This window comes from Rhizoctonia solani, chromosome 5, assembly GCF_016906535.1.
Source record: "Rhizoctonia solani chromosome 5, complete sequence".
In the NCBI taxonomy this organism is placed as follows: domain Eukaryota; kingdom Fungi; phylum Basidiomycota; class Agaricomycetes; order Cantharellales; family Ceratobasidiaceae; genus Rhizoctonia; species Rhizoctonia solani.
This window is the reverse complement of record NC_057374.1, coordinates 1,096,064-1,122,264: the sequence shown is the minus strand read 5'-3', so window position 1 is coordinate 1,122,264 and position 26,201 is coordinate 1,096,064. Positions and strand designations below refer to the sequence as shown.

Here is a 26,201-nt window from a genome sequence, read left to right as displayed (position 1 = left end):
ATCGCTTCATATGTATTATAGCATTACTATGATCACTATCGATATATAAGATACAGTAGATTGACAAAATACTTAGCAAAGTCTACTTCAGCTCCTGGAACAGTTGAGATCGTTCCTCGGCCTCCCTACGGGCCGTCCTTGCGAACCCACGTTTTCCACGACCATCCCGTTCTCGTCTAGCCCGCTCTGCAGCCATCCTAATGTCCGACAAGGAATGCGTGACAGCCGGTTTAGGCATCGACTTTGAACGCGGCCCGATCCCACGCTTATCGACCTTGAGCGTTGTGCGAAGTGGAGTTATGAGAGCCGTTCGAGAGGGCGTCTGAGTGGGGTCACCGTGCTCGACTGACTGCTCTTGGTCGTCAGTTTGGCTTGATGGGGTGGAAGGTTCGTGCGAGGGCGTCGATGGTATACTTGCACTGGGTGTGACCGGTGCGCTCCCCAAACCAAGCGGCCGGCCTTCTTCCCAGCCATGGCGCTGAAGGATCCCCCAACCTCGATTGTTGGGACCAAGGTGGAGAAAAACAGGCGGTTGTACAGGGTTTTCGAGACAAGGTGGGGCCTGCTGAAGCATGTCAGCAAGGCTACTCTTTTGCACCGGTCCAGCATCCTTTGGGACATTCGACAGCGCCCGATGTATAAACCAGTCATTTTTGTTCGGCTTGGGCAATTTGCTTTTGGCTGCGCTCTCGACGGCCGGAGGCTCGGCTCGGGAAGAAGGCTCGGGCTGTTTGGCGGGTGTTTGGCTTCGCGATAGTCCAGCGTACCACGATGCAATCTCATTGGTCTCTGTCTTTGCTGCGTGTTCTGGTGCTTTCTCCGAGTACGTTGAAGTGTTTAGATTAGAAGCAGGAACGAAGCGCGGGGGTATTCGTCGCTTCAGTGATATATTAGAAGGACCAGCCTCGGACTCCCAGAGTGCATCAATATCGGAAGATAAAACGGCCTCTTTTTCAACAGTACCAGGGATTTCATCGCCAGTCTTATCGTAGTGCGATATAATCGTAAAGGCCTGTGTAGCCATGTGCCGAGGTAAAGAGACAATATATAACAATAGCTGGGGTGGTGGCGGAAACGGAGAGCGAGGGTGCCGGGACCGGACCGGTGACGACATAATCAGCTTACGTGGGACCATTGGTCAGAACCCAACCAAACCCAAGAGGAAGCTCAGGGGGACGATCCCCAGACTCGACCCCGAGTCAAGAAGCTTGAATTTCCACATGAAAGGAAAGAAAAGATAGGAGGAAGGACTTTTATTTTGGTCATCTAATCTGGTCGACCAACTTATGGTGGGGTTCGCCGTATGCGGAAGCCCGCATTGGCTGAATCATTGATTTCGGCCCAGATCGGCATGTGCATTTACTCGTCATCCATATAAGCCCGGTGTGCAATTGCGGCGCTCCAGCTCCCCATAACATAGCTACTGTATAGTGTATACCCCACACCATACTCCCCCTCCCCCCTCTCTCCCAAAACATGACCGATAGCGGTGTATGCAAGTTTGAGCTCTCGTCCGCACTTTCCCATTTACCTCAGAGCCACACCCATTCGGTGCGTTATCCAAACCGATCCTAGGAGCTATTCGCTAAAGAGAGAGATCTCAGCACGGCGATGGCCATCATACCCACTCTCATGACGGCCTACACTCCCATGGCAGTGGAGCCTGGACCCCTATGGAGCATGGCCACACACATGAGCACCTTGAACACGCTGGTGAGCCCTGGATCGCCGCCCCTGGGCATCCCCACCTTTTGCTCATAGTGGCAATCAACCCATTCTAGGAAAGTTTGCGGAGCGGGACATGCCAGATTATTCCGGCCGTGATTGGAAGGAGCGAGGGTTCACGATTGGGATTGGCGGGTAAGATGTAACAACAATTCAATGCGCTCGATTCCGATATTCACAATTCTTGATCAGTCCCGTAGGATCAGGCAAAACCGCGCTTACCCTGGCATTATGTCAAAAGTTAAGAGACAAGTACAACATTGGTGCGTGGCTCAAAGCTTGTACTTTTATTTCCATTCTGGGATGCTAACATTGCACTCGTTCCTCTACGTGCAGCCGTCACAACAAATGACATCTTTACTCGCGAAGACCAAGAGTTTCTGATTCGCAACGGTGCTTTGCCTGCCGAACGTATCCGCGCTATCGAGACGGGAGGGTGTCCCCATGCTGCCATCCGAGAGGACGTCTCAGCGAATTTGGGTGCTTTGGAGGAACTTCAAGTAATGCTTTATATTAAAATTTATGGCCTGTGCTCACATTGAATAGGCACAATTCGGATGCGAGCTCTTGTTCGTAGAAAGTGGTGGAGACAATCTAGCAGCAAACTACTCACGAGAACTAGCTGACTACATCATTTACGTTGTATGTATGCTTAAACCCAATGGTTGCGCATCATCTTACACAAGTGACGCTTCAGATTGACGTTTCGGGCGGCGACAAGATTCCCAGAAAAGGCGGTCCGGGCATTTCCCAGGTAAGAACACTGTATCGAGCCCCGCTTGGTATGCTTATCATTCATTCCAAATCCCCAGTCTGATTTGCTTGTAATCAACAAGATCGACCTGGCCCCGTACGTTGGCGCCTCACTTGAGGTAATGGATCGCGACGCTGCAGCCATACGCGACGGTGGTCCAACAGTCTTTGCAGCAGTGAAACATGGGAAAGGAGTGGACGACGTGATAGAGCACATCTTAGGAGCCTGGAGAGCGAGTGGGGCAGGAAAGGGAAAAGAGAAAGCTGCCTGATATACAACATAACGGAATGGAGAGTAAGAGCGTCGGTGTGATACAGCTAAAAGCAAATACGATGTCCTATAAATATCTATCAGTCGGCCCATGTGCAAGGGATAGAAATCGGAAGAACTTACCAGAAAAAATAAATAGGGGATCGAGAGAATACATGTTCAGGTGCGGGGGATTGCAACATTTTATCTTCGGCTGGCACCCAGAGGTTTAACGGACCGCTCGCGCCCGCGTGGTTCGCTATCGGAAGAGTAAGGTGATTCTTCGGCCCACAGTTCATCCTCGTCGTCTTCCATCGCCGGGTCCCCTCCCGCAACATCCTCATCGAACTCGTACAACACAGGAGCTCCAGGCCATGGCTTAGAGATCATGTATCCAATTCCAAGGTCGTGGTTACGTGTCATCTTGACCAAATCGCTCATTCCATGGTCGGGAATACCAGCGCCTGGTCCGTTTAGCAACTCGGTCGTCCATGGGTCGAGCAGCTCTGCAGTACGACCCCACGCACCGCGCGCGCCTGGGTAATTGAAACAAGCAAGGCTAAAGCAAACAAAAGAGCCTACAAATAGACGTCAGTGCGGGGTAAGTTTAAGGGCAATCCGAGTCAAAACTTACACAGCCCACTGATCTGTTGCTCGTGCAACGCCCGTGAGTCCTCCTGCTCTCTATCGAGCTCATCTATGGAACCTGGTTCTGGTGCGAGGAAAGGAAGAAGATCGCCGAGTCTATAGAAGCGCCGACAAGCGGGACAAATCTTGTCTACAAGGCGCGTCCGGTTGTAGTGCAGAATCTGGTATCAAAGTTGGAGCTATGTGAATCAAGCACTTCATGTCCTGCAACTTACTAAAGAAAGCTCTTGTGGTAAAAGTTGCTCAATGATCGCATATGTAGTAGAATCAAAGAACCAATCGCAAACAGGATCATCCAAGGTTGGAGGGGCAGCAAACGGAGATGTCAAGAACGCGTACAGGTCGCGTACGCGAGGGCCAGTCCCAGGGTCTACGATAAACGAGGGTATCTCCTCACGTGCATGGTCACTTTGCGACTGGGGAGGTGGCGAAGGCTCCGTGTTAGTTGTAGGCTGCGAAGGGGCGGGTTTCCCTTTATTTCCCTTTTTCTTCTTGTTCTTGGGCTTATTTCGTGGACCTGGCATCCCACAAAGCCTGGGGTGTCACGAGTGTAAAGGTTGAAAGCAGATGTGGTGGTTGGGGTCAGGAATGGCATCATCATGCAGTTCCCTAGGTCGACACACACACCATCACGTAATCACTGCATGTGGTTGAAACGGGACACGTTCGTTCACACTATTTTTCAAAGTACTACAGCAAACACAAGCGGCACTCATGGTACAAAATATACGTACAACTTTTAGACTCCTAGATGATCAAAATTACACTATTCCGAAATTACTCTAACCTTACAATAATATTACTCTAACCGATACATATGCGCATACACTTCAGATATTATAGGCGACGAACCCACGAACTAGACCGCCTCTTTCAAACTATGATGTGTTAGCCCGAGCTGAAGTTTATATGAAGTAGCGCTTACCTCGATGGTGATTACACTTTCACCGTCTAGTGCGCTTATAACACGATCATGTAGACGCGCAAGCCCAGCTTTCATGCACTGTCGCTTACAATGCATCGTCGATTTCAGCTCGCTGTCTAGATAGCGCTTGTGGCCGCATCTCGTCCTATGAGCGCTAAGCTTGGGTACAATCCCATGGGCCAACTTGGAGTTTCCTTCCTTGAGCAGCGCGAACCAACCAGAATCAGGAATCTCAGCATGGCAGTGATTAAAATCGTAGATCTCAACGTTCGTCCGAGGCTGCTGGAAGGATGTAAGAGTATATCGTTGGCCATGAATAAAGCCAGGTTCTCCCGAGAACCAGTAGGTATCTTCAGAGCTCCATTCGTCGAATGTGTAGGAACGCTTCGAGTAAGGAGCTGTACATGTGCTGAAAACCGAAGCCCGTGTAAGAAGTGTGTGCTTAATAGTGTTGGTCCTCGTGGAGCCGAAGGCCCTTACGTAGATGGATAAGGAGAAGGCGACGATGCTGGTAGCCTCCGAAGGATCAGGAGTGAATACCCTCGGAACATGATTCTTGCCCTCGAGGGCGGGCCAGGAGATATCAATCGGTGGTTCACTTGTAATTTTTATGCTCCCCATTCTTATGCATTCGTGGGAACAAATTGGAGGCGAAGGGAAGTGAAAGAACGTCGAAGTTTCCAGAGAGTTCATGGGCGCAGTCGAAGTGACAGGGCTATTCGCGTACGGTTGTCCGAGGGCGAGGTGCAGGACACTTATACCAGGCCCATTTGGTGTAGTCGAGTGAGTTAACAGTATGGTATGCCGTCCAAGAAACGTTAAATCGTTGATAAGCAAGTTATCCAGCTGCGGCAGTGTCAGAAGTTGTTGACCACTAGTCCATTGCCAGATGACCAGACTTTGGACCGAGCTTTCAGTCACAGGGTCGGTTGAATCTGGGTTGGTGAGGACTCCAAGAATGTCTTGGCATATACGTACGACTATTCGACCCTGGGAATAAGGATGCATGAATGGTTGCGTAGGCAAAACTCCCTTCAGGGATAGTGTGGCCAAAGAAGCGGCCGGATGGCTGTCGTTTGTAGATAACGTTCGCAGGTGCAAACTGACAGTACATTTAGTACTAAGCGTTCGCTTAATCATCAGTATGAATTTAAGTTGGGGCACTCTCATACTCACCCCAAATCCCCAGAGTCAGGCGGCCCAACTCCTGTCAGGACCAAGAGATCTTGCGAGGGATCCACTTTGAGCTGGCGAACACTGCTATCCTTTTCGAGCTTATGCCTCCAGAGTTTAGATTTCAGACCAGTAAGATACGATGGGAGTCGATATACTTGCAATTCTTGAAGCGAATCGCCTGTAGATGAGAGTACTCCAGTGACTATCACACCATTGCAAATCTGATATTCGATGCATGGGTTATCGAGAGGAATTTTGAGCTGCCGACGCGATGAAAGGGCTCGTGACCACCAACGCTGTTCCAACTCGAGTACGAGTCTCGTCCGATCTTGAAGTGATTTATTCTGCACACCATAGAGGGTATCCGCCAAACTGGCTCGCGCTAGCGAAAGTTTGTGGTAAAGCTGGGGAGAAGATCGGAATAAATTGTGGACTGCTCGACATATCTAGGTTAGCGAATGTACGGATCAGTAGCAGCGATTACGAAAAGAGGATCTGCTTACTTGATTGCAGGAGTACAGGTCTCTGGAAGCTGTCAGATGAGAAAATATTGCAATAAGGATGTCAACAGGCAACTGAAGTACGTGCATGAAGGTCAGACAACCTCGAGTCGGGCGGGCAAAGCGTTTAGTGAACAAAGAGTTGGAGCGCCAATAGAACCATTCTTGTAGTCCAGGCGGCGAGCGTCAAACTTCGAACCAGCGCCCCGTGACCCTGTACTATATGCTTCTTCCTGTGATTGAATTATAGAACTATATTTATTATAAACAGCTCAACGTCCCAGTGCCTAGGTCACTCCATACATGGTAACGCTACGTGCACCTTTGGTTGAACCCGGCGGCATAATCCGCGGGCCAACAATATCCATATTATTTGTGTGGTGTCAATGCTCGCGTTACAGTGTAAGTTAGCGAATCGATCGCAAGAAGTGAATGATTACGTTTTGACACGGATTCACGTGACAATTGGCGCGTCGCGTCTGGTATCTGTTCCTCCAATATTCATTGACGATACACTGCTGTGCTTTCAGAATGATGAACGAGGAAGATCTAAGGTCCGAATTAAAAGCAGAATTCGCAGGCATAGATGAAGAGGCATTATTGAAATGTAAGTCTAGTCATAGGTGGTTGTAAATCTGATTCATCACGCGTTCTAACTTAGGTATTTCGATGTGTCGGACCTACAATATCACTCCAGAAAATCTGAGATATAAGTGGGAAGCCTTCTCATTTAACTCTTCCATTAAGGATACACCTATCACATTTTTTACTGCTGATTCGGCGAGCAGCCTTCAACAAATGCTTCAGCGAGAGGTTGCAAATGTGGGACAACAGAAAGCTGCCGTCTCCAAACCCGGCGTTGCAAAGAAACTCAGACAGCCTGCGACTGGGAGTGTGGCGGGGTATTCAACCCCTATGCAATCGCGAAGGAGACAAGGAGGGGTCAAAATCGAGCCTAACACACCTTCACTCCACGCCCGTGCTCGAGCCCCCGCTGGGCCGCCAGCGAATTACAGGCCACCACAAAATGCCGACTCATATAATTGTAAGTTTTTATTCTTTTTTGGCTGGGGTTTCGTGCTTATTTGTTAAAGATCGCTACATGTACGAGAAAATACATGACCGCGCTGCAAGTAAGTCATCGTATTCTGAACGATAATCTACTTTCTTATTCCGGCCAGTCTTGGATGATCAGCTCGACGAGATGGCCGAAACAGTGAGGAAGCATTATCAGTTACAAGAGCTTGGGGACCCCAGCATCGTAACACAGGTTTGTTGTTATACGTCGATGATCTTCAGCGTCTAACCTTGTTATCAGGATGAAGTAGTCGTGGTTGGCAGAATTGTCAGTGATAGCGAAACCAAGATCAGCGAAAGTTCCATATTCATAGAGTCTTCAAGAATGATGGGAATGGGTGCTCGAACCCCGCTTGAATTCGATGCAAATGTAAAGATCCGTTGTGCATCAGATCGAGGGACAGGTTCAACAGGAATAGGCTTGTTCCCAGGAATGATCGTGGCCTTAAAGGGTAAAAACGGCTCAGGGGAAAGTTTTGTTGTTTCAGAATTCCTGCGAGTACGTTGTTTTCCGACGTTCTATTCGATCAAACTAACTGCCTATCCCAGATACCACCTCTTTTGCCAAGCCTCAAATCAGACATAGATTCATCCTTAAAGGTGGTTATTGCTTGCGGGCCTTATAGCTTCGATTCGGATTTGGAATACAAGCCGTTTGCTACGTTGGTCGATAATGTCCTTACCGAACGACCACAGTTGCTCGTATTAGTAGGTGGACCTACAATCTTACAGGGATCGGGCTGATCATTTCGCCCAGATCGGCCCGTTTGTGGATTCAAATCACTCGTTGGTTAAGACAGGTCAAGTTGACGATACTCCCGTTGATATATTTCGGTACAAAATCGCAAATCATCTTGTCCAGCTAGAAAATGAGATCCCAGAGCTTCTTGTGGTCATCGTACCTAGCCCTCGGGATCTGATTAACCATCATGTTGTCTTTCCTCAAGCACCCATCGAACGTATCCCTCAACTTGGGCTACCCAAAGTAAGTACACCTTTGTCCCGGAGCGCATGACACTGACTGCGTGGCGAATAATTAGCGTTCCCAACTAATACCAAACCCAAGCATTTTTTCGGTCAATGGTATTAGAATTGGTGTAACATCCATTGACGTTTTGTTTCATATCCGCAAGGATGAGTTTTTCAAGCATGCCCCAGAAGTATCGGATGAGCCTGGTGGTCAGGCGGCAGACGCAATGACAATGCTCTGTCGGCAAATTCTTGAACAGCAAAGGTATCACTCTAGAGATTCGTTGTGCTGAGCAACAAAACGCTTATATTAACATACCAGCTTCTATCCCCTATTTCCGGTGCCCAAAGAGTTACAAGAGGATGTAAATCTGAGCATCACCCATTCCAGCCTCCTCAAGATGGATGGGTTCGCTCCAGATCTTTTGATTCTTCCAAGTAGACTAAAGGAGTTCCAGAAGGTCGGCCTAACCCAAACTGGAACAAACTTTTCGCTAACGCTCCTCGATCCAGGTTGTTGACTCGACAACCGTGGTCAACCCTGCATTGGCAGCCAAATTCAGTTCCGCTGGGACTGCCGTCTGCTTGAATATTAGTCGGAGCCCCGGAGAGAGTCTTCAATCCAGCATGAAAACAATCAAGCTGGGAACATAGATTGATGATTCCCTTGTGTAAACCTCCCATACGTAAATCTATCCTCGATTATTGTGACAAATTTATCTTATTCAGGTCGGCAATCATCCGGCGATGCCTTCCCTGGCATTTATAATTACCCGCGTGCTAAAACATACGCAATTGCGCGATCAAGTAGGTCTCAGAAAATTCATCAACCACTACTCTATTAAATGACCGAGTGACCATGCAAAACGAAAGCTTAGCATTTTACTTACTTATGCCCGCATAATCACGAGCTCGAGCCTAAAGTCTGACCAGAAATAAACAACAGGTAGGGAGCTTCATGATCAGCCTCTTGGTTCGGTGAAAGTCCCCCACCCCGGGTCTTGTCGGCACTGGCTTCGAATTGCATTCTTCCTTACAGCTCATCAGTTCAACATACCTTCTACCGCGGTTGACTTTATATACAACTCTTCCCTCGTGTAACTGCGCTCTCTTCCTTTTCCCCCGTCGCTCCAATTCCCCTTCTGGTTCAAGCTCTTTCTGCACTTGCTGAAATATAACGCAGAATTCCTCCAATATGGGAGCTCCGTCCCTAACAGATCTAGACCAAATTGGCGCGCAAGTACTATCGAGCGACAAATCGTTCCACCTAGGTGTATGTTTACAATTTCATTCGTATCCACCCTTGGTCTTGGCTGACATCCTCGGTATACAATCAATTAGCCATTCCTTGTGGCCACTTTTGTGGACACGCTTTTTTGTGGGATTTTATTAATGCAGTATGGAGCATATGTGTCACTGGGGAAAAACGACACCAGGTTATTGAAGTGGATGGTTGTCTATGTACTAACGCTCAATATGTAAGTCCCATATTCCCTTTTAGATTCAATCTGAAAGAAACCATTGTCCTAGTGCAAGTACCATTCTTACGTGGACATGGATCTACGACCTCTTCGTATATAACTTTGGTTCCTATGTAAGTTTGATGTCTGGAATATTGTGACAGGGTTGCTGCTGAGTCTAACCGTCTTCAGGGGTTGTTCCTGTCGATCAAATATGTGAGTTGATACAACCTTTCGATAACATGATGGTTACTGACGAGATTCGTACAGCTGTCCTGGTTTTACGTGCTAGATTCCATGATGGTGATTGTCGTACAAGCATTTTTTGGGCTGAGAGCATGGAAGGTAAGCGATTAAACCGCGCCCTTTCCGTTGTACTATCTTAGTAATACTACCCCAAACATCAGCTAACAGGCAGAAGCTGGATAGTCGGCATTCTGCTCGTAAGCCTCATGCTTGGCGCGCTTGGAGGAGGGATTGGTATCAAGGCCCTTTTCACTCAACTTGGCTCAACCCTTTTTGCAAAGGACGTGCGAATTCCAGCGTAAGTATTTATCCCCCTTGAATGCGGGGCGTGTATCGATTAATGTGGGGTATTGTCGGCACTAAAGGTATATATGCCTTTTTTGCACTGTAGCCGCAGATATAACAATCACGGCGATTAGTAAGTCTGGACATGCTGAAGGTCATTAAATCTGCTAACGTTAAAGACCAGTACTACATTACCTAATGACCAACCATACAGGCGTTCAAATGACTGACCACATGTTAGCTCGTTTAGCCCGAGTGACGTTTTCTTCCCAGCTTCCCCCGACCTTGATAGCAATAGCACTCGCCATTGAATATACCATCAAGGTATGAGCATATTTAGGTCATATCGTACTCTGTCTTACGCTTTGACCCAGTATGACAGTTTTATCGCAATCCCGTTTATATGCGTCCAGGGAAAGGTGTATGGGATTAGTTTGTTACATACTCTCAATGTGTAAGTGCTATGGCACGGTGATCGTGCGTTGTCTCAAACCCCACAAAGCCGAGAAACTTGGCGCCGACCCAAAACAACTACATACACAAATACCACAGATATTGAATTTCAACGGGTTAGTCAATAGAGCCCTTCATGTGTTCACTCTGGGGTTAATTTGATATTCATAGACCTCTCAGCCCACCATTTGGAGGGCGAACCCTGCACGTACCAACCTGGAGTCATGTCACGATATACAACTCGAACAACAGGTAGATAATAAACAACGGCCAACTGGGAAAGATGATACGGACAGCGGGCACACGATGTCTGTGAACGTTGATGTTCAAGGCACAACTTTTCGGCTATCGCATTTTGGGCCAGGACTGGAGAGCCAAACCCGTGTTTCTGATGAAAAGGGAGGAAGTTCTATCAGCCCATAGTGTGATTTCTGAGTTTTGTGAGTGAACTAAATTTCACGTCGGCCCCGTGTCCTACCATCTGTCTCTTAGTTCCCGGCACAATAGGGATTAGGTTTATCTTAACCCTCTCGGAGATATCATATTTATATTTCGCGAGATTCATCCAACTGATGCAACTACATTTGAGATATTGAATAGTAACTTGTTATATAGTGTGCACCAGGTGCCTCCCCGTGTGTATTTTACTTATGACGGTAACCAATTCAGAGAGGCAGGTTTTCATAAACTTAGTATTGCGTAGTGCTCCTTTTGACTGAATGCAGTGGCGAGTGACTGATTGTTACAATAGCTGAAGCTGGTAAAGCCAATGGCTCTCACATGTTTTGATCGGCAGTACTCTTAGTCGGACTGAATATATATAGTTGTCAGGAACACACGTATATACCGAATGTCACTCAGTGCGGAGGATTAAAAAAATATTCGCATCCTCAAGTACTAGCTATATGGACGATCCCCGCCAGTGTCGATCACCTCAAATGATCGATGCAAATATAATTAAATAAGTATAGTGCCTTTGAACTAGGCCTAGAAGTCCCTGTTACCTCTATCAAAAGTCATATTGAAATAAATCTCGCAATTGGGCGCCCACCGAGCGGATCTCCACTTATGCTGGTACCGAGAGAACTCGTGAGCCCAAGACGTCAACCAAGAAATACTAAAAGCGGGCAGCCAGGATACAATGCGCTCGGTTCCGAAATCTACATTACATTCCGTGATCGGCATGTCCAAATTTCCTCACATATATGGCCGCTGGCTCTTTAAGTCTCTATTGGATCTCATCATCCACTCAGGCGAGAAGCGCAAAACGGAGCCCGGTGGCGGCTTCGCCGCTAGACGGGGTGACGGACCTTGGAAATGGAAAGTTCAGGTACAGAAAATCGTCGATGCGATGAATCTGGGGTTTGACCTTGGATGAAGTGCACCTCGTGGCTGGGTATTTTCTCTTTCTCCAATGGATTCGAAGCTATTTAAACGCTGGTAGTCAAGTGAAAACTTAAATTATCATCTGTCTCCTTCAATATCGCTCATTGCCTCTCTTTGATTCCCCATGGATTCCAATCACTCTACTCCCGAAGAATTGGAGGAGTTGGCTAGGACGTTGCTTTCCACAAATAAGCCTATTACCTGTGGAGTAAGCGCAATGATACTTAGAGGGGTTGCTCCGTGTTATTAATTAAGGCTTGTTCCATTAGCCGTTTATACTTGGAGCGCTTTTCGATACTCTTCTCTGCGGCATTCTTTTGATGCAGTGTGGCAGTTACATCGGTTCGAAGAATAAAGACGTCCTACTTATCAAGGCTCTGGTTGCGTTTGTGATAGCGATGAACCTGTATGGCAGCTGTCTGCTTAAATTTCAGGCCACCTTGTTTCCTAACATTGATAATATGAAACAGCTGGGGTACCACACTCTCTTGGGTTTGGATATGGGACCTTTTTGTATACAACTTTGGAACATACGTAAGTCGGAACTAAAACCCATCATCCCAGTTTCGTTTACGCTAGCCCAACCGCAATTTTAGCACTCATTTTTTTCGGTTAAATATGTGAGTTTCAGGGCCTGTATTAAATAATCATATTCAAAAATGACACTAAACTTCCTTACGTTTTAATAGATGTCTTGGTTTTTTGTCATTAACTCCATAACTGTGATGGCAGTACAGTCATTTTACGGATTCCGAGCTTGGAAAGTAAGTGAGATATTTCATCCCAACACCACAATACCTGACAAAGCCATTAACATAGGTAATGAAATCGAATCGCCTTTTTGCGGCTCTCATGATCATTCTCGGCCTTGCGGCCTGTGCTGGAGGAATAGGCTCCAAGGTTATATTTGCACACTACGATAATATCGTATACGCGAGTAAGCTAAAAATTACGGCGTAAGTGAAAAAATTGAAAAAGCACCAGCAAAGAAACTCACAGGTATCTAGATACATCTGCCTCTCTTGCACTCTTGCAGTAGACCTCTTGATCACTGGAACCAGTATGTACCTTGGAATTCCGCGCCGAATCATGGCTTTGATCTAGTCCGCGGCAGTACTCCAATATCTTATGTGCAACCGCACCATTAACCAACGTACAAACCATCTGATGAGCCGGCTAGTGAAGATAACTTTTGAGTCCCAGCTACCACCAACCCTGGTCGCCGTGGCATTATTTTGCGTATACACTACTAAGGTAGGAAATGCAGTACATCCAAAGATTTACTTGCTAATAAGGCACTAAGAATGATAGCTTTTTCAACATTCCTCTCATTTTGATGCAATGCAAGATTTATGGAATAAGCCTGCTTCACACGCTGAATGTGTAAGTATATGTCCTCACATGCGCTTCATGTGTCTAAGGTTAAAATCTTTTGGATCAGTCGAGAGTCACTAGCCGAGTCGAACCGGGGGGCGGACGTCACTCCAGAAGGATGTGCGATCACATCTGGCGCCCTTCAACAATTCGATCTTGAAAGCCTTACATTCGCTAAACCGGGGCTGACAACTGTTATCGATAGGCTACCCGTTCACCATCGAGACACTAAACTCTTTCCCCAGGCTGAGCCAGGCCACGAGCAAGGAGCTAAGCGATGGCAACCTGATACCGATGACGAGGGATCTAGGAGTATACTAACGGACGACCGGATGGACGATCACGAAGTCCAATCCAAAAGCGTCTTGACGCAATAAAAGAAGTCAACCTCTATTTATTTGTGCCTGGTTATTGGACTTGTACGCCATCAAGTTAAATTTAGATTGCCATAGATGTGACAATCGCCAAGGCTGTGTCATGAAGCCTTGTTTTGTACGTCGTTTCTGTTGTTTCTATGTATGATTACCACAATAGAGTTACCGAAAAGAGCGCACTGGAAAGAAATATTAAGTGATAAGATACAAAGGTAAATTGTTTAAGGCAAAGAAATGGGTACGAGTTGGTGTGTCGAGCGACGATGCCTGAGCTGGGTCAAGTGGTTGGTGGTCCACCTTGAAGGTGCGTTGTAATAGTGAGTATATGCGTGGGCATAGCATGTTCTCTACCGGGCCAGTACTACTTGAAGGCTTTTTAGACTTGGTAGGTTGAGTCACGATTATTGAAATGTCCCATTGAGACTCCTATCATAACGCTTGCGGCGATCTCATGATCAACCGTTGTTATTTAATTAAGCGACCGACTTTTGACTGCGTCGAAGCGGCGCTCTACTCCCGGTTAGACCCAAGCACTTCTGAGTACCGGATAATTGTAGGGGTGCTATCGTATTCTAATTATCCGATGAGTATTCTTGACCGGTTGCTCGGGCTGCTTCGAGTCGTCCTTATGACTGTCGATTACAACTTGGGTCAGTGGCTAGGGCTATCATCCAGTGCCCCCACGTTTTTGGAGCTATCTAGTTGAATAAGGGATTCTGTATACACTCGTTACGTTGAATTATATAAAATGCTGAACATATCTTCAAGTACTAGAGATATATTGTAAATATATGTTACCATACCATATCCCTTTATATGATTTAAAAGGATTTGTATTGTCTATAGGTCATATCCGGCTCGGATTCCGGTTTGTCCGTTTTCATGCTTCTAATTCGCCGGTATGAGCACATTTCATGAAGTTAGCACACTTGGAGAAGGCTATTTCATTCGGTGGTAACGCCTGTAATGGTATTTGTTTGGATTTCTACTCGAGAGCATCACCGGTATTTGAATTGACTCGGTGGATATATTCGTTCTGTTGCTATTTATACAGGATGGCGGCGGGTTTGAGTGCAATATCCCATCTCTCTAATAATTCGAACAAGCCATCATCCGCTACCAGGACCCAGCATGCCTCGTCACCACATCCCAGTTGGGTTTCGCCGCATACCCCAGCCTTCACAAAATACACCAGTATTCCTGCTCAACAATGACAAAGGACACAAGTTTTCCGTTCATCCCATCACTCATGGATTGGTTAGAGTAGTGCATGAACTTCCTGAAAAATACAAGTCACGATGGGGTGCGGGAATCCAGTGGGAGTCTGTAGCATTATCTTTACCCGAAGAACCGGAGGTATGTATCCAACCATTAATCGTGCTGTATGCTTTATCACACGTGCATGTTATTTTGTAGATCATTGTACAGGGAGACAGTCGATCGACACTAAGCACAAAATCTTTAAAGATATCCATTGATTGGTCAGACGGATGTCCTCGCCTGCAATGGTTTAGCACATTACCTGGGCGAAAGTCTCCGGATGAAGCCCCTTTCTTGTCTGATTGCCGAACTAGAGCATACACCTACGATGCAGCCACTGGAGGTGTACTTCATTATGTGAGTGATGGGCATTTACCGATCAAAGATCGAAAATCAACAATATGACCTCTTCAGGTAGAACGTGAAGAATGGCTTCCCGTATCGGAACACGAGCCATCTCCTGCATGTCCTCTTGGCCAGGATGATGAACCTTTTGTGAATGATCGACGAAATGAATACGTATATGGCCTTGGGGAAGCAAGTGGGGGTATTTTGCGCACTGCGCGCAAATTCACACTCGAGGCGAGGGATGGCGCAGGATACGATTGGGAGAATGGTTGGTTTTGTTGCAAATTTGAACTTGGATCTGGGCTAATCCACCATTCCAGGTGATCCGCTTTATAAAGTAACTCCCTTCTATATTATTTTCAACAAGAAAACGGGGATTTGGTGCGGAGTATACTACAACTCACTGGCAAATGATGCCAGCATCGATTTTGGTGCAGAATGCGACGCACTATTCAGTAAGACAAGTCGCTGTATACGCATTGAAGTATACTGAACGCATATAAAGACGGATTTCGTACATACCGTGCTGGTTGCGGTCCACTGGACTACTATGTTATACTGGGCGATGGAACACTGCCGTCCGTGATCAGCACCTATGCGTCCTTGGTTTCCCCATCAACCAGCAACGATCGCCCCGAGGTCAGTCTGCGGCTTTGTACGCGTGAAAGAGTGGAAGCGGGCTAACTGGCGCATTCAGCCGTCCTCACAAGGCAGCAGTGTATACCCCAAAGCGTGGCGTGCCTCTTTGACTCTTCCCCCCGTTCGCAGTTCGGATATCTCGCCTCGAGCCTTGCGCTTGCCGCAGAACCACATGCGCAAGACGCAGTTCTGGATTTCGTGAAAACATGTCGCAAGAAAGGGTTCCCGATCGATGCTTTACACCTGAGCACCGGATGGTGCCAACGTGAGTCTTCTGGTGTTCGGAACGAAATTAATAACTAAATATATGATTATTGTAGATCCCGACACCGATAATAGACACTACTTTGTCTGGAACCGGCAGAGGTATCCGGACCCGCACGCTCTTGGTACTGCGCTGGAACAGGAAATGAACATACGCATAATAGTGAATATCAAGCCCTGGCTCTTGGACGACCATCCATTGTACGACGAGGCTTTGAAACAGGATGCGTATGTACGGGCAGCTGAAGACGCGCCTGATCCTGAGATCAAGGTAGCAAAGAGTCTCTTGTGGTCCAATGCTCCTGGAGAACACATGTACGGGAGCTACCTCGACTTTTCTTCGCCTGGTGCAATTGAATGGTGGTCCCGACATATCAAGGAAGATATCGTAGGCATGAATATGACTGGAATGTGGTATGTAGATGCATTTGGGCTTTGGCTCTCCGTTGTATGAACGCATATGCCTTAGGATCGATAACAACGAGTTCTCTGGGCTTGTCGATGATGCAGAGGTCTACGTGGGCAGAGAATCATTCTGGGGAGGAGGTGAATGGGAGTCACGCTTGGGATGGGGCGGAGGCGAGACAACTGTTGGTCAGGCTGGAAGATTGATACAAATGATGGGCATGGCAAAGGTACGAGTAAAAAAAAAGAAGGGCCCGTTAATTCACAGAAGTGCTTAAACTTTTGAAAAGACTACGTACGACACCATGCTCGGGCTCTTCCCCGACCGAAGACCAATTATTGTAACCCGCGCGGCCATTCCTGGCATGCAAGCATACGCACACGGTTAGTCCTGTTCGCCGGCGGTTTAAATCTGACGTCCCCCCTCCCTCTTCTCCGCCGCCGTTGCTGCCGTTGAAGTTACCACTGTCACTCACTCACACAAAGGTACCTGGTCCGGGGATAACGCAACAAGCTGGATAGCTCTCCGCCGTGGCACAGCCATGACACTCTCGGCAGGTATATCATTCCTTCCCGGTTTGTACGGACACGATATCGGAGGCTTTGCCGGAAAGCACCACCCCAGTCCAGAACTGCTAGTCCGATGGTGTCAGCAAGTTAAGAGCCAATTTTACGAACAAAACTCGGTTCCGTTTGCGATACTCACACATTCCATCAGGGCGCTTGGCATACCCGCTTCACTGTCCATAGTTGGAAGGAACTTTCCACTACGCTGTGGATGTACGACGGGGTCGAGATGGACGGGGTCGAAATCACCGGTGTTCTTCGTGATGTTCTCGCGTTCCGGTACCAGATTATCCCTACAATGTATTCGTTATACGTCAACGAGTACTGGAAGCAAGGTTGGCCGTCTTACGGGTAAGTGCTACCCACGGCTAAAATATAGTTCTTTGAGTTTCACCCCGTCGTCCCGGTCCAGCCTATGTTCTGGTACCATTCTGCGGATCCAAGAACCTTGGCCCTCGACGAGCAATTCTTATTTGGCTCCCATATTCTTGTGGCGCCTGTTCTCTCCTTTAGTCATCGCACCAAGCGAGTCTATCTCCCCGGTGTGGTAGACGGCACAGACGAAGTACCAGAGTGGTGCGAACTGGACACTGGAATATGGCATACAAGTCCGTCTAATGGAGGATTCATTCACATGGGTAAGTGATGGATGACAACACCGGAAACAGGTGGAGGACTAAAACAGAGGAAACCTACTCATCTAGATGCACCCTTGTCGCGTACCCCTGCCCTGGTTCGCGCAGGCGGTATACTCGTGCTATCCAACAAATGCGCCGAGACGGTCTATGATGGGGAGGCCACTCGTGTAGCGCATATATTCCCTAGTCTAAACTCAGAGAGCAATGGCGCTACGGGCTCTTTCAAATTGGTCGAGGACGACGGCAAAACGAACGAGCATGCAGAAAAGGGAATCTTTACTGAATTGGAGATCAGCTTCCAGGTTAATCCAGGGGAAAAGGGCAAGCAAGAAGTGCAAGTCGATGTCAAAGAATTGAACAGTGCCTATCCTTTGCCTTATACCGTCATCTGGTTTATCCTGCCACCGGGAGATGGTAGGAAGTTGAAGGCTGCAGCAGGATCGACGAGGAAACTTCTGACCAAAAGTCGGATGATGCTCGGGTGATGCTCGGACTTCATTTAAACTGAATTCCTGTAAACGTTAGGTCGAATGCGATCCCCAAATTTTTGTATTAACCTGAAGTGTCCTATGTACACGGAATGAAAGTCTGCATCAACGTTGGCCAATAAACGTCGCAGCTTCCTTTTAGCCTTCGTGAAGAAAACGGACCAAGTGAAATAAAGCGGTTAGAAATACCTGGATGTGTGGCGGTTTATTCCTCCGTATCGTCCATTTCAAGATCATCTTGGCCTCCTGGAGCTTCATGAACAAAGTAATTTTCCATCGCATCGCCCTCGTTGCTCTGCCACATCGTATCTACGTCTTCGCCTGTGTGGGTCCGCAAATTGTTTGGACCTCTTCCACCACCGGAGCTTGTGCCGTTTGATTTTCTTCCAAGGCGGAGACAGGTGCAATTAAAAACGACTGTTCGACCAATTGCAGCATTTCGGTTAGTTCTTCATCGCTGAATCTATCTTCCAAGTTTTCGACAATCTATAAATCACATAAGTAAAAGTTTAGAGTCACTGGTCTTTCACATACCACATAGAGTTCGACCAATTGGCGAGGTGCCAAATTAACGATTTGAAGTTTTTCGCTTTTGGTGAGAGAAAATTTGCCCAGGGATCGGGTGAGATTACGGATGGCAACATCGTTCTGCCTCTGCATGAGAGGATACATATCTCTCAAGTGGGAAATAAGCTAGCGCAGGTCAGTGGTGGGAGTCAATTCGGTCAAGAGATTACTCTACCTCGACCTCGATGGTGCGCAAATTCTGCGGAACCTCGTCTTGGATTGGATTGCCAGCGACCGGTGGGATAGGGTGACCGCTCAGAGCAGCACCTTCTTCTTCCTTTTTTGCGGCCAAGTGAGAACGCGCTTTCGCAAGTTGCTCCGACTCCAACTCGCGGAGCAGCGCGAGCACCTCATAGTTTGAAAGTAGTGCTGAATTTTTGCTAATGACCTGTGGTCTAATTTATACGTTATTTATTTGTATTTTTGGTGCTTCGTTACTTACCTCCATCGACGCAACTTGAAGTGGTTGTAAAGTGAAAGAAGTGAAGTCCTGTGGCTGTGCTATCAGTGCAAGTGGTCGATCATGATCACTCTCATTTCCGACATGGCCGCGAACACCTTGGGTTGTCGCAGGCGATGGCAGGAACAGAGCTCACGGCTGCGGTTTGACTCTAAAATCTCGTGTGACCAGCTGCGGAACGGTATGAGATAATCACAAATGCTCTCTAGATATCACCACTCGGGCATTTATACTAAACGTGCTAGATCAAGAACCCTCGGCTGCTGGCTTCTGTGTCCATGAACCTATTGCCGACTCGAGAAAGGCAAGCCAAGTTACGTCTCACACACATTCATAGCTCATTTCATGGGATATCCAGTATGCCGCGTAGATTTGGGACCAGGTGTCCGTTCCATTTAAATCCTTGGGCTGTCTGGGCATCTTCGAACAGAGTGGTGAGTCTATTCCTTGGCTCATAATCATCCGCACTACTTATGTCGATGACGATTGTCGCGAACAGGTACTCCTACAGCTAAAATGTTTGGCAATATTCATGTCCCATTACTGTTACTCGGCTTCTCCCACGTCGCTCTTGCATCTACCGAGGATCTCCTCGCATGCCTCTCCGGAGCACAAAACCTGACTGTGGTTTCGCCCGACTCACCTTCCTATAACACAGATCGTTTGACATTCAACCGTCGGTTCGCCTATCGACCCGCTGCTATCGTCTATTCGTAAGCTTTCAAACAAGCCGTTTGTACTGTCACTCACAATCCCAATACCAATAGGACAGGCGTGCAAGATGTACAAGTGGCCGTTCAATGTGGCGCATCGAGCGGAACACCTGTTGTTGCTCGGTCAGGGGGGCATTCATACGCAGCTTATGGTGTGAGCGTTCTCTACCTTGCTTCTGTCTCGGCATTCGAGATTTGACCCATTACTCCTCAGACCGGGGGGCAGGACGCGAGCCTTGTGATTGACTTGTCAAGGATGGCTAGTCTGACATTGAACAATCTTACGGGAGAAGCCACCGCACAAACCGGGATCAAGCTAGGCCCGCTCGCTCAAGGGCTCTGGGATCAAGGCAGGCGAGCACTACCTCACGGAATATGCCCATATGTAAGCTATGATACTACCGAGCACGATACCTTTGAAACTATTGTTTATATATTGTAGGTTGGAATTGGCGGACACACAGCATACGGTGGCGCCGGATTGTTCTCAAGGCAAGCGGTCTCTTAATAGATCGCGCGTGCGCGCAGAGGTAGTTCTGGCCAACGGTACCGTAGCTACTGCTGCATTCGATCGCAATCCAGACTTGTATTGGGTCAGTCGCGAGTATAAGTGCAATCTTAGCGAACTAATAGCACCCCACCCTAGGCGCTCCGCGGGGCAGGCCCTTCCTTTGGTATTGTAACGGCTTGGACGTATGCGACATTACCTGCTCCCAACAGCATCGGCTACATCCTCACGCTAAAGCCAGCCGCAGGCGACAAAACACCTATCATTGACGCATTTAATCGTACGTCCCCACAATATCAGTTCAACACCAAACCATTGACTCACACCCATCATCCAAGACTTTCAGACCTTTGCTCGTAACGCACTGCCAACTTGGGGCATAGTCCTGGCAGTTGTTCCAGACGGACCTAATAAACTAGCTTTCGAAATATCAGGAAACTTTATGGCTCAACGGTCGATTTTAATGCCTCATTCCAGCCTTTATTGAATAGCATTCCTCAAGCGGAACTGACGTCTCAGGATTCACATGGATCGAGCATTGGCCAACACAGCGGGCTCGCTGAGCACTGTATCTCCTGAACCGTAAGTGGCTACCTGTTGCTTCGGAGCCTCACGAACTGATAGGCCCTGTGCTAGTTTGATAACTTTTATGCCAAGGTATGCTAGACGGTAGTTTTATTGGGTACTGACTTGGATCTTTCAGTCACTCATGGTCAAAGAACCCGTTTCTAATTCTCGCTCGCTATGGGTCGACTATATGTACACTCAAGGAACAGCGAGTGATTTAGAAGTTACATGGTTCGCCAAAGTAGATGGTATGCTGTAACCCTGTGATCCTATGACGACCGCAGCCATTCATCCTGTCTAGTTTACGGCGGCGAAATCGCCAGGGCTCATCCAACGTAACCTCATTTTCAACAGAGACGCCTTTCTTACATTTCATTCTACGCGTCGGCCAAAAATCTTACGAGTCCGTACCCGGCCAGTGGGTTGATTTTGTAAGCGGGATGCACGATACGCTCCAGGTTTCTCCCGAAGCGGCATGTAAGAAAAGAGCTTATACTGAGTCCCTCCTCCCGAGATTAACCTTGGTTCCTAGATCCTAATTACATCGACCCTTTGCTTTCAGCTGATCAATGGCAAAATCAATACATGGCGCAAACTATGCGCGATTGCTGGACATAAAAAAGGCAGTGGACCCACAGAATGTGTTTAGGTTTCCACAGTCTATCGGGTATGTATTGGTTCCTATGTTTTCTCTTCAGTGGTATATGTGCACCCTTTGTTCACGGTCACGGCGCTTATTCGATTAGGTCCACCCAAGCTGCTTCCCCAGATCCGACAGCTACTAATTCAACATCGTCATCGGCTTTTCCTGCGAGTACTGCTACTTCGGCGAGTTCCGAAAGATCAAGGGGCAGCACGTCGTTTGGCGCGCTAGTAATCCTTTCTTGCGTTGTGCTCTTGTTTTGAGAGAGGAGCAAAGTTTAAACCCAATATTGCTATTGTATCGAACTTCATTGTTGTAGCTATCACATTTGAATCCTGGGATTGTATGACGGTAGACATTTAATGCCGTGAGTAACCGCTGTAAAGGCCCTGTCAACTCAAAAGGCTGAATAATGACATGTTAACCTTAAGTCCATACTACCCTTACTGGAATAATTGGATATGATTAGGTTGAACAAGATCGATTAACTAGGATTAGCCTCAAAGCGCTACAAGACATTCTATCACACTAGAATTACTCCCCTGGCAGACCAAACAAAAATCTGACAGTCCCCTCGTTCGAATCACCAACCCCGTTCAACGCGTTCATAACCGCATCGGCATCCATCGCTGATCGAACTCTGAGCGCACCGGCCTCCGGTCCCGTTGTTCCTGTTGTTCTTGCTCCCGGAGCTGGATCTTTAGGCGGGTAAGTTGCGCCGTAGAGTAGTTTGCGGGGACTGTAGACGTAGCGGGGGTGGATTGTGACTGTTGTTGAGAAGGTGAAGGAGAGGATGGGGTCGTTGGTGAAGTGTTTGCGTGAAGTGATGTAGAAGATGGGTTTGATAAAAGGAGATCGAGAAGTGCATGAGCAATATCTGAGAAACCATTGAACAATCTCGATCTATTGACAAAAGTCAACCAAACACACCTTCAAGCTGTTCCACGCGAGAATAGAATTTAGTTTCCCATTCTCCAGGGTGTGCTAATTTGGCAACTATCATTGAAGGATCGTCTCCTCTGAAGGAGTTTTCACGCGAGTCCTGAGTGGGAGAGGTAGCTGGCCCATTTGGATCCGCGGACATGAGCAAAGCAGCGAGATAGATGCATCCAAGAGCGATTGTATGTGGGGGAAACTGAAGGGGAACCAACGTTCGATTGCTAGATAAGTAAAAGTCAGGTTGGAGCGAAACGATAGGACGCATACCAAAAACAATACGTACCTGTCGATGCTTAACCGCCATGCAAGCTTTGCCAAATCCTTGGAGGCTACAGAAGCGTCATTCATAGCATATGGATGGTAAACAATAAACCTACCGTGAAACTCGCGGCACATTTTGATAACATACGAGAATGGAAGCCTTACACGAAAGTTGAAGCAGATGGTCTCCAAAATCAGTCGCTCGATAGAGATTAATCGGTGACGGTCAGCTTCTAGAGCCTGCATGAATAAAAGGCTTAGCCTTGAAGAGGGCAAATGAATGAAACGCAGACAAAGGCTATTATCAACACGTACGGCTTGATCAATATCTACGTCAGTGCCCGTTTTGGATTTAGCTGCTAGTTCGGGAAGCCGGATGTAGTATGCGGCCATAAGTATGTCTCGAGGCTTTTTGAGGGTGTCGTGAAGTTTGGTAGAGACGTAGAGACATGCCATGGTGACATCCTACGAGGACACAAATCAACTGATTTATTCGCACATATTCCAAGAAGAGAGTGAGATTACTCACAAAGAAATCAAAATCTTTTATAGGGAAGAATAGGTGAAACCTATGATACAGATTCTGAGCCGTGGCAATAGTTCTTCGAGGACTATATAATATCACGAGTTTATATACAGGGTCAGATACTAAAACGCTATTTTTACGTATTTCAAGGCGACTGGACTTACAACCCCGACCTGACACCGACAGCATCGATAAAGGTGCAAGATTGCTGCCTTAGTCGTTCTCCCCGAGCCTCGCTCAAATTCCCACGTGTCTTTTCGGCTAGCTTGGAGACTTCATCTTCGCTGAAGTAAGCATGATGCTCCTTGATCCTAACAGTCGTAGTCGGTGGGGGTGTCTGAGCAGGTGAAGCCTGACTTGACATCGTCAAGTTTAAGTTTGGGACCAACAATCAAGCGCCAATGCGGCGGAAAGTACGTATGACTAATACCAGCGCTAAAGTGGACTGAGCATACGCGTCGCGCCCACTACCATCCCAACCGCTCACTCCTCTAATCCATAATGTCTTCTGCACCCCCACCGAATCCCAACTCAGACTCTAATGCATCGGATAATAAACAGGATGCTCAGATGACTTCGGCAACGGCGGAGGGCACCAAGAGGAAACTCAGGCGGCTGAAGTGGAGGCTCCAGTGCCTGAAGATACCTTTGAAGACATTCCGGAGGATATTAGAAACGCCCCCGTTGATGACATTAACACGAGGACAAGGTTAATTGATAACGATATCAAGGTGAGTTTAGGCTTGCTCAACCGGGGTAATGAGAGCATATGGGAGTTCGATCCCATATGGTCGATCGAATTGCCCCAGTTTACCATGGCTCATACCTTTCCTCGCACTTAGGTCATGCGCTCTGAGACTCTACGGCTGAACCATGAGCACGCGACTATGCGAGAGAAGATTCGGGATAACGGGGAGAAGATTAAACAGAACAAAGTGCTGCCATATCTTGTTGGGAATGTTGTTGAGGTAGGTACAGTCCATTTACGGTATCTCATGACGTAGTCTTACCCCCAAACCTAGATTTTGGACGTAGATCCAGAAGTAGAGGAGGATGGCGCAAACCAAGATTTGGACTCTATGCGGAGCGGGAAATGCGCAGTTATCAAAACATCGACAAGACAGGTCAGTCCATACCATATATGCCTTGCAACCAATCCTCTCTGACCCGTTTGCCGCGTTTTGTTGTCGTATTCAGACCATTTTCCTGCCTCTCATTGGTCTTGTTCCTGCATCACAACTTAAACCTGGAGATCTCATTGGAGTTAACAAAGACTCGTACCTCGTTCTTGATACGCTCCCAGCCGAGTACGACTCGCGTGTAAAGGCTATGGAAGTTGACGAGCGCCCAACTGAAACCTACACCGATATCGGAGGTCTAGACAAGCAGATTGAAGAGCTTGTAGAAGCTATTGTACTGCCCATGCAACAGGCCGATAAATTCAAAACGTTGGGAATTCGGCCACCAAAAGGAGCATTGATGTACGGTCCCCCAGGTAAGTGCATTCGGCTGTTGCCTTTTGAATCCCGGGTTTTAAACGGGTTGTTGCCTAGGGACTGGAAAGACACTGCTTGCGCGTGCTTGTGCTGCTCAGACTAATGCTTGCTACCTCAAGTTGGCAGGACCATCGCTAGTGCAAATGTTTATTGGTGATGGTGCCAAACTCGTGAGAGATGCGTTTGAATTGGCCAAGGAGAAGGCACCAGCCATCATTTTCATTGATGAACTAGACGCAATTGGCACAAAGCGGTTTGATTCAGACAAGAGCGGTGACCGTGAAGTGCAGCGAACCATGTTGGAATTGCTGAATCAGCTCGACGGTTTTAGTAGCGATGAACGTATCAAGGTTAGTTCGTTTAAGATCTATTAGCCGAGCAAGGCTCTAATCCATCACGATGCACAGGTAATTGCCGCGACCAATCGTATTGATATCCTCGATCCTGCATTGCTGCGTTCTGGTCGCCTTGATCGCAAGATAGAATTCCCGCTACCTAACGAATCTGCACGTGCCCGTATCCTGGAGATCCACTCGCGAAAGATGAACGTAGGGCCCGGTGTGAATTTTGAAGAACTGGCACGTAGCACGGACGAGTTTAACGGCGCTCAGCTCAAGGCCGTTTGCGTCGAGGCGGGAATGATCGCGCTTCGCGAAGGCGCCACGCAGCTTAACCACGAACATTTCCATAGTGGAATCGCAGAAGGTACGTCAACGAGATTCTCGTACATCATTTTGGCTCATCGGTGTCACAGTTCAGAGCAAAAAGAAGAACGAGCTTCAGTATTTTGCATAGTTGTACCTGATAGTTGTAATCATTATTTTATCATGCACTTACGAGTGTCGTTTTCTGGGTACGAAAATCGGCCAAGGGGTTGGTTGAAATGTCCTGGGGTCGACCCTGCGTGATTCTAGCGCCAAACCTCGAATCGGGGTGAGTCGGGATTTCGCCGTCCTCAAGCGATTGCCTGTACGCCACAGGAGGTTTCTTGGATGTTAGAAGAGAAATCTGTTGTAAAGTTTGAAATCTAGCGTAAACAGTATCACGGTTGCCGCGTATGAGATAAGTGAATCGCACCAAGTCGTAGTGTCTAATCAGGAAGGGACTTGTCTATGGCAGGGCCGTGTTCTTCTAATAATGTTGATGAGGAAGCCCGATTTGTGTGCTTTCTATTTGTATTAGCTGATTATTTGTCCCTGCTCTCCACCGCACTCGCCGGGTACTTGATCAACCGTTTCAGCGTTCGCTCCCACCTTCCACCCCCTCCACACACCTTCTCTTTCATCTTTTAATATCCCTTCCCCTCCGCTC

The 26,201-nt window shown here is 47.6% G+C and overlaps 11 protein-coding genes across 11 annotated transcripts; 6 read left to right on the top strand and 5 right to left on the bottom strand.

The window, feature by feature from the left end:
• Positions 1–82: 82 nt before the first annotated feature.
• Positions 83–1,114, bottom strand: RhiXN_09164 (uncharacterized protein; the record flags this gene model as incomplete). The annotated part of the gene is made up of 1 exon (XM_043328980.1): positions 83–1,114. The coding sequence occupies one exon, from the start codon at positions 1,112–1,114 to the stop codon at positions 83–85; it is 1,032 nt and encodes a 343-aa protein (XP_043180426.1).
• Positions 1,115–1,476: 362 nt separating this feature from the next.
• Positions 1,477–2,750, top strand: RhiXN_09163 (COBW/P47K family protein; the record flags this gene model as incomplete). Its single annotated transcript, XM_043328979.1, has 8 exons — positions 1,477–1,551; positions 1,605–1,713; positions 1,782–1,860; positions 1,918–1,988; positions 2,062–2,225; positions 2,272–2,367; positions 2,423–2,479; positions 2,538–2,750. The coding sequence occupies 8 exons, from the start codon at positions 1,477–1,479 to the stop codon at positions 2,748–2,750; spliced, it is 864 nt and encodes a 287-aa protein (XP_043180425.1).
• A 182-nt stretch (positions 2,751–2,932) lies between these two features.
• Positions 2,933–3,900, bottom strand: RhiXN_09162 (F-box-like domain-containing protein; the record flags this gene model as incomplete). Its single annotated transcript, XM_043328978.1, has 3 exons — positions 2,933–3,306; positions 3,363–3,537; positions 3,592–3,900. The coding sequence occupies 3 exons, from the start codon at positions 3,898–3,900 to the stop codon at positions 2,933–2,935; spliced, it is 858 nt and encodes a 285-aa protein (XP_043180424.1).
• A 306-nt stretch (positions 3,901–4,206) lies between these two features.
• Positions 4,207–6,067, bottom strand: RhiXN_09161 (F-box-like protein; the record flags this gene model as incomplete). The annotated part of the gene is made up of 4 exons (XM_043328977.1): positions 4,207–4,254; positions 4,302–5,403; positions 5,478–5,923; positions 5,981–6,067. The coding sequence occupies 4 exons, from the start codon at positions 6,065–6,067 to the stop codon at positions 4,207–4,209; spliced, it is 1,683 nt and encodes a 560-aa protein (XP_043180423.1).
• Positions 6,068–6,508: 441 nt separating this feature from the next.
• Positions 6,509–8,677, top strand: RhiXN_09160 (DNA polymerase alpha/epsilon subunit B; the record flags this gene model as incomplete). The annotated part of the gene is made up of 10 exons (XM_043328976.1): positions 6,509–6,584; positions 6,639–7,022; positions 7,072–7,110; positions 7,159–7,247; positions 7,296–7,553; positions 7,604–7,762; positions 7,812–8,039; positions 8,095–8,288; positions 8,346–8,484; positions 8,537–8,677. The coding sequence occupies 10 exons, from the start codon at positions 6,509–6,511 to the stop codon at positions 8,675–8,677; spliced, it is 1,707 nt and encodes a 568-aa protein (XP_043180422.1).
• Positions 8,678–9,218: 541 nt separating this feature from the next.
• On the top strand, positions 9,219–13,604 carry RhiXN_09159 (uncharacterized protein; the record flags this gene model as incomplete). The annotated part of the gene is made up of 19 exons (XM_043328975.1): positions 9,219–9,296; positions 9,365–9,501; positions 9,554–9,617; positions 9,676–9,699; positions 9,754–9,828; positions 9,891–10,027; positions 10,095–10,147; positions 10,199–10,338; positions 10,389–10,468; positions 10,517–10,583; positions 10,639–10,779; positions 10,832–10,907; positions 11,721–11,797; positions 12,543–12,617; positions 12,673–12,809; positions 12,861–12,913; positions 12,968–13,107; positions 13,157–13,236; positions 13,295–13,604. The coding sequence occupies 19 exons, from the start codon at positions 9,219–9,221 to the stop codon at positions 13,602–13,604; spliced, it is 1,944 nt and encodes a 647-aa protein (XP_043180421.1).
• A 1,128-nt stretch (positions 13,605–14,732) lies between these two features.
• Positions 14,733–18,207, top strand: RhiXN_09158 (glycoside hydrolase family 31 protein; the record flags this gene model as incomplete). Its single annotated transcript, XM_043328974.1, has 14 exons — positions 14,733–14,957; positions 15,018–15,218; positions 15,276–15,477; positions 15,530–15,664; positions 15,715–15,848; positions 15,907–15,927; positions 15,978–16,113; positions 16,169–16,526; positions 16,582–16,747; positions 16,808–16,901; positions 17,004–17,155; positions 17,236–17,435; positions 17,529–17,722; positions 17,789–18,207. 14 exons carry the CDS (start codon positions 14,733–14,735, stop codon positions 18,205–18,207), a joined length of 2,637 nt encoding a protein of 878 aa, XP_043180420.1.
• Positions 18,208–18,415: 208 nt separating this feature from the next.
• On the bottom strand, positions 18,416–19,225 carry RhiXN_09157 (DNA-directed RNA polymerase II subunit RPB4; the record flags this gene model as incomplete). The annotated part of the gene is made up of 5 exons (XM_043328973.1): positions 18,416–18,505; positions 18,559–18,696; positions 18,745–18,903; positions 18,953–19,165; positions 19,220–19,225. The coding sequence occupies 5 exons, from the start codon at positions 19,223–19,225 to the stop codon at positions 18,416–18,418; spliced, it is 606 nt and encodes a 201-aa protein (XP_043180419.1).
• A 528-nt stretch (positions 19,226–19,753) lies between these two features.
• Positions 19,754–21,246, top strand: RhiXN_09156 (FAD-binding domain protein; the record flags this gene model as incomplete). Its single annotated transcript, XM_043328972.1, has 9 exons — positions 19,754–19,950; positions 20,005–20,104; positions 20,165–20,388; positions 20,462–20,543; positions 20,597–20,738; positions 20,797–20,911; positions 20,978–21,040; positions 21,095–21,115; positions 21,162–21,246. The coding sequence occupies 9 exons, from the start codon at positions 19,754–19,756 to the stop codon at positions 21,244–21,246; spliced, it is 1,029 nt and encodes a 342-aa protein (XP_043180418.1).
• A 1,027-nt stretch (positions 21,247–22,273) lies between these two features.
• On the bottom strand, positions 22,274–23,758 carry RhiXN_09155 (CTD kinase subunit beta; the record flags this gene model as incomplete). Its single annotated transcript, XM_043328971.1, has 7 exons — positions 22,274–22,545; positions 22,599–22,828; positions 22,891–22,936; positions 22,985–23,108; positions 23,184–23,333; positions 23,398–23,437; positions 23,559–23,758. 7 exons carry the CDS (start codon positions 23,756–23,758, stop codon positions 22,274–22,276), a joined length of 1,062 nt encoding a protein of 353 aa, XP_043180417.1.
• A 137-nt stretch (positions 23,759–23,895) lies between these two features.
• On the top strand, positions 23,896–25,685 carry RhiXN_09154 (AAA family ATPase; the record flags this gene model as incomplete). The annotated part of the gene is made up of 8 exons (XM_043328970.1): positions 23,896–24,026; positions 24,104–24,125; positions 24,237–24,362; positions 24,417–24,518; positions 24,592–24,889; positions 24,948–25,240; positions 25,298–25,595; positions 25,645–25,685. 8 exons carry the CDS (start codon positions 23,896–23,898, stop codon positions 25,683–25,685), a joined length of 1,311 nt encoding a protein of 436 aa, XP_043180416.1.
• Positions 25,686–26,201: the final 516 nt, after the last annotated feature.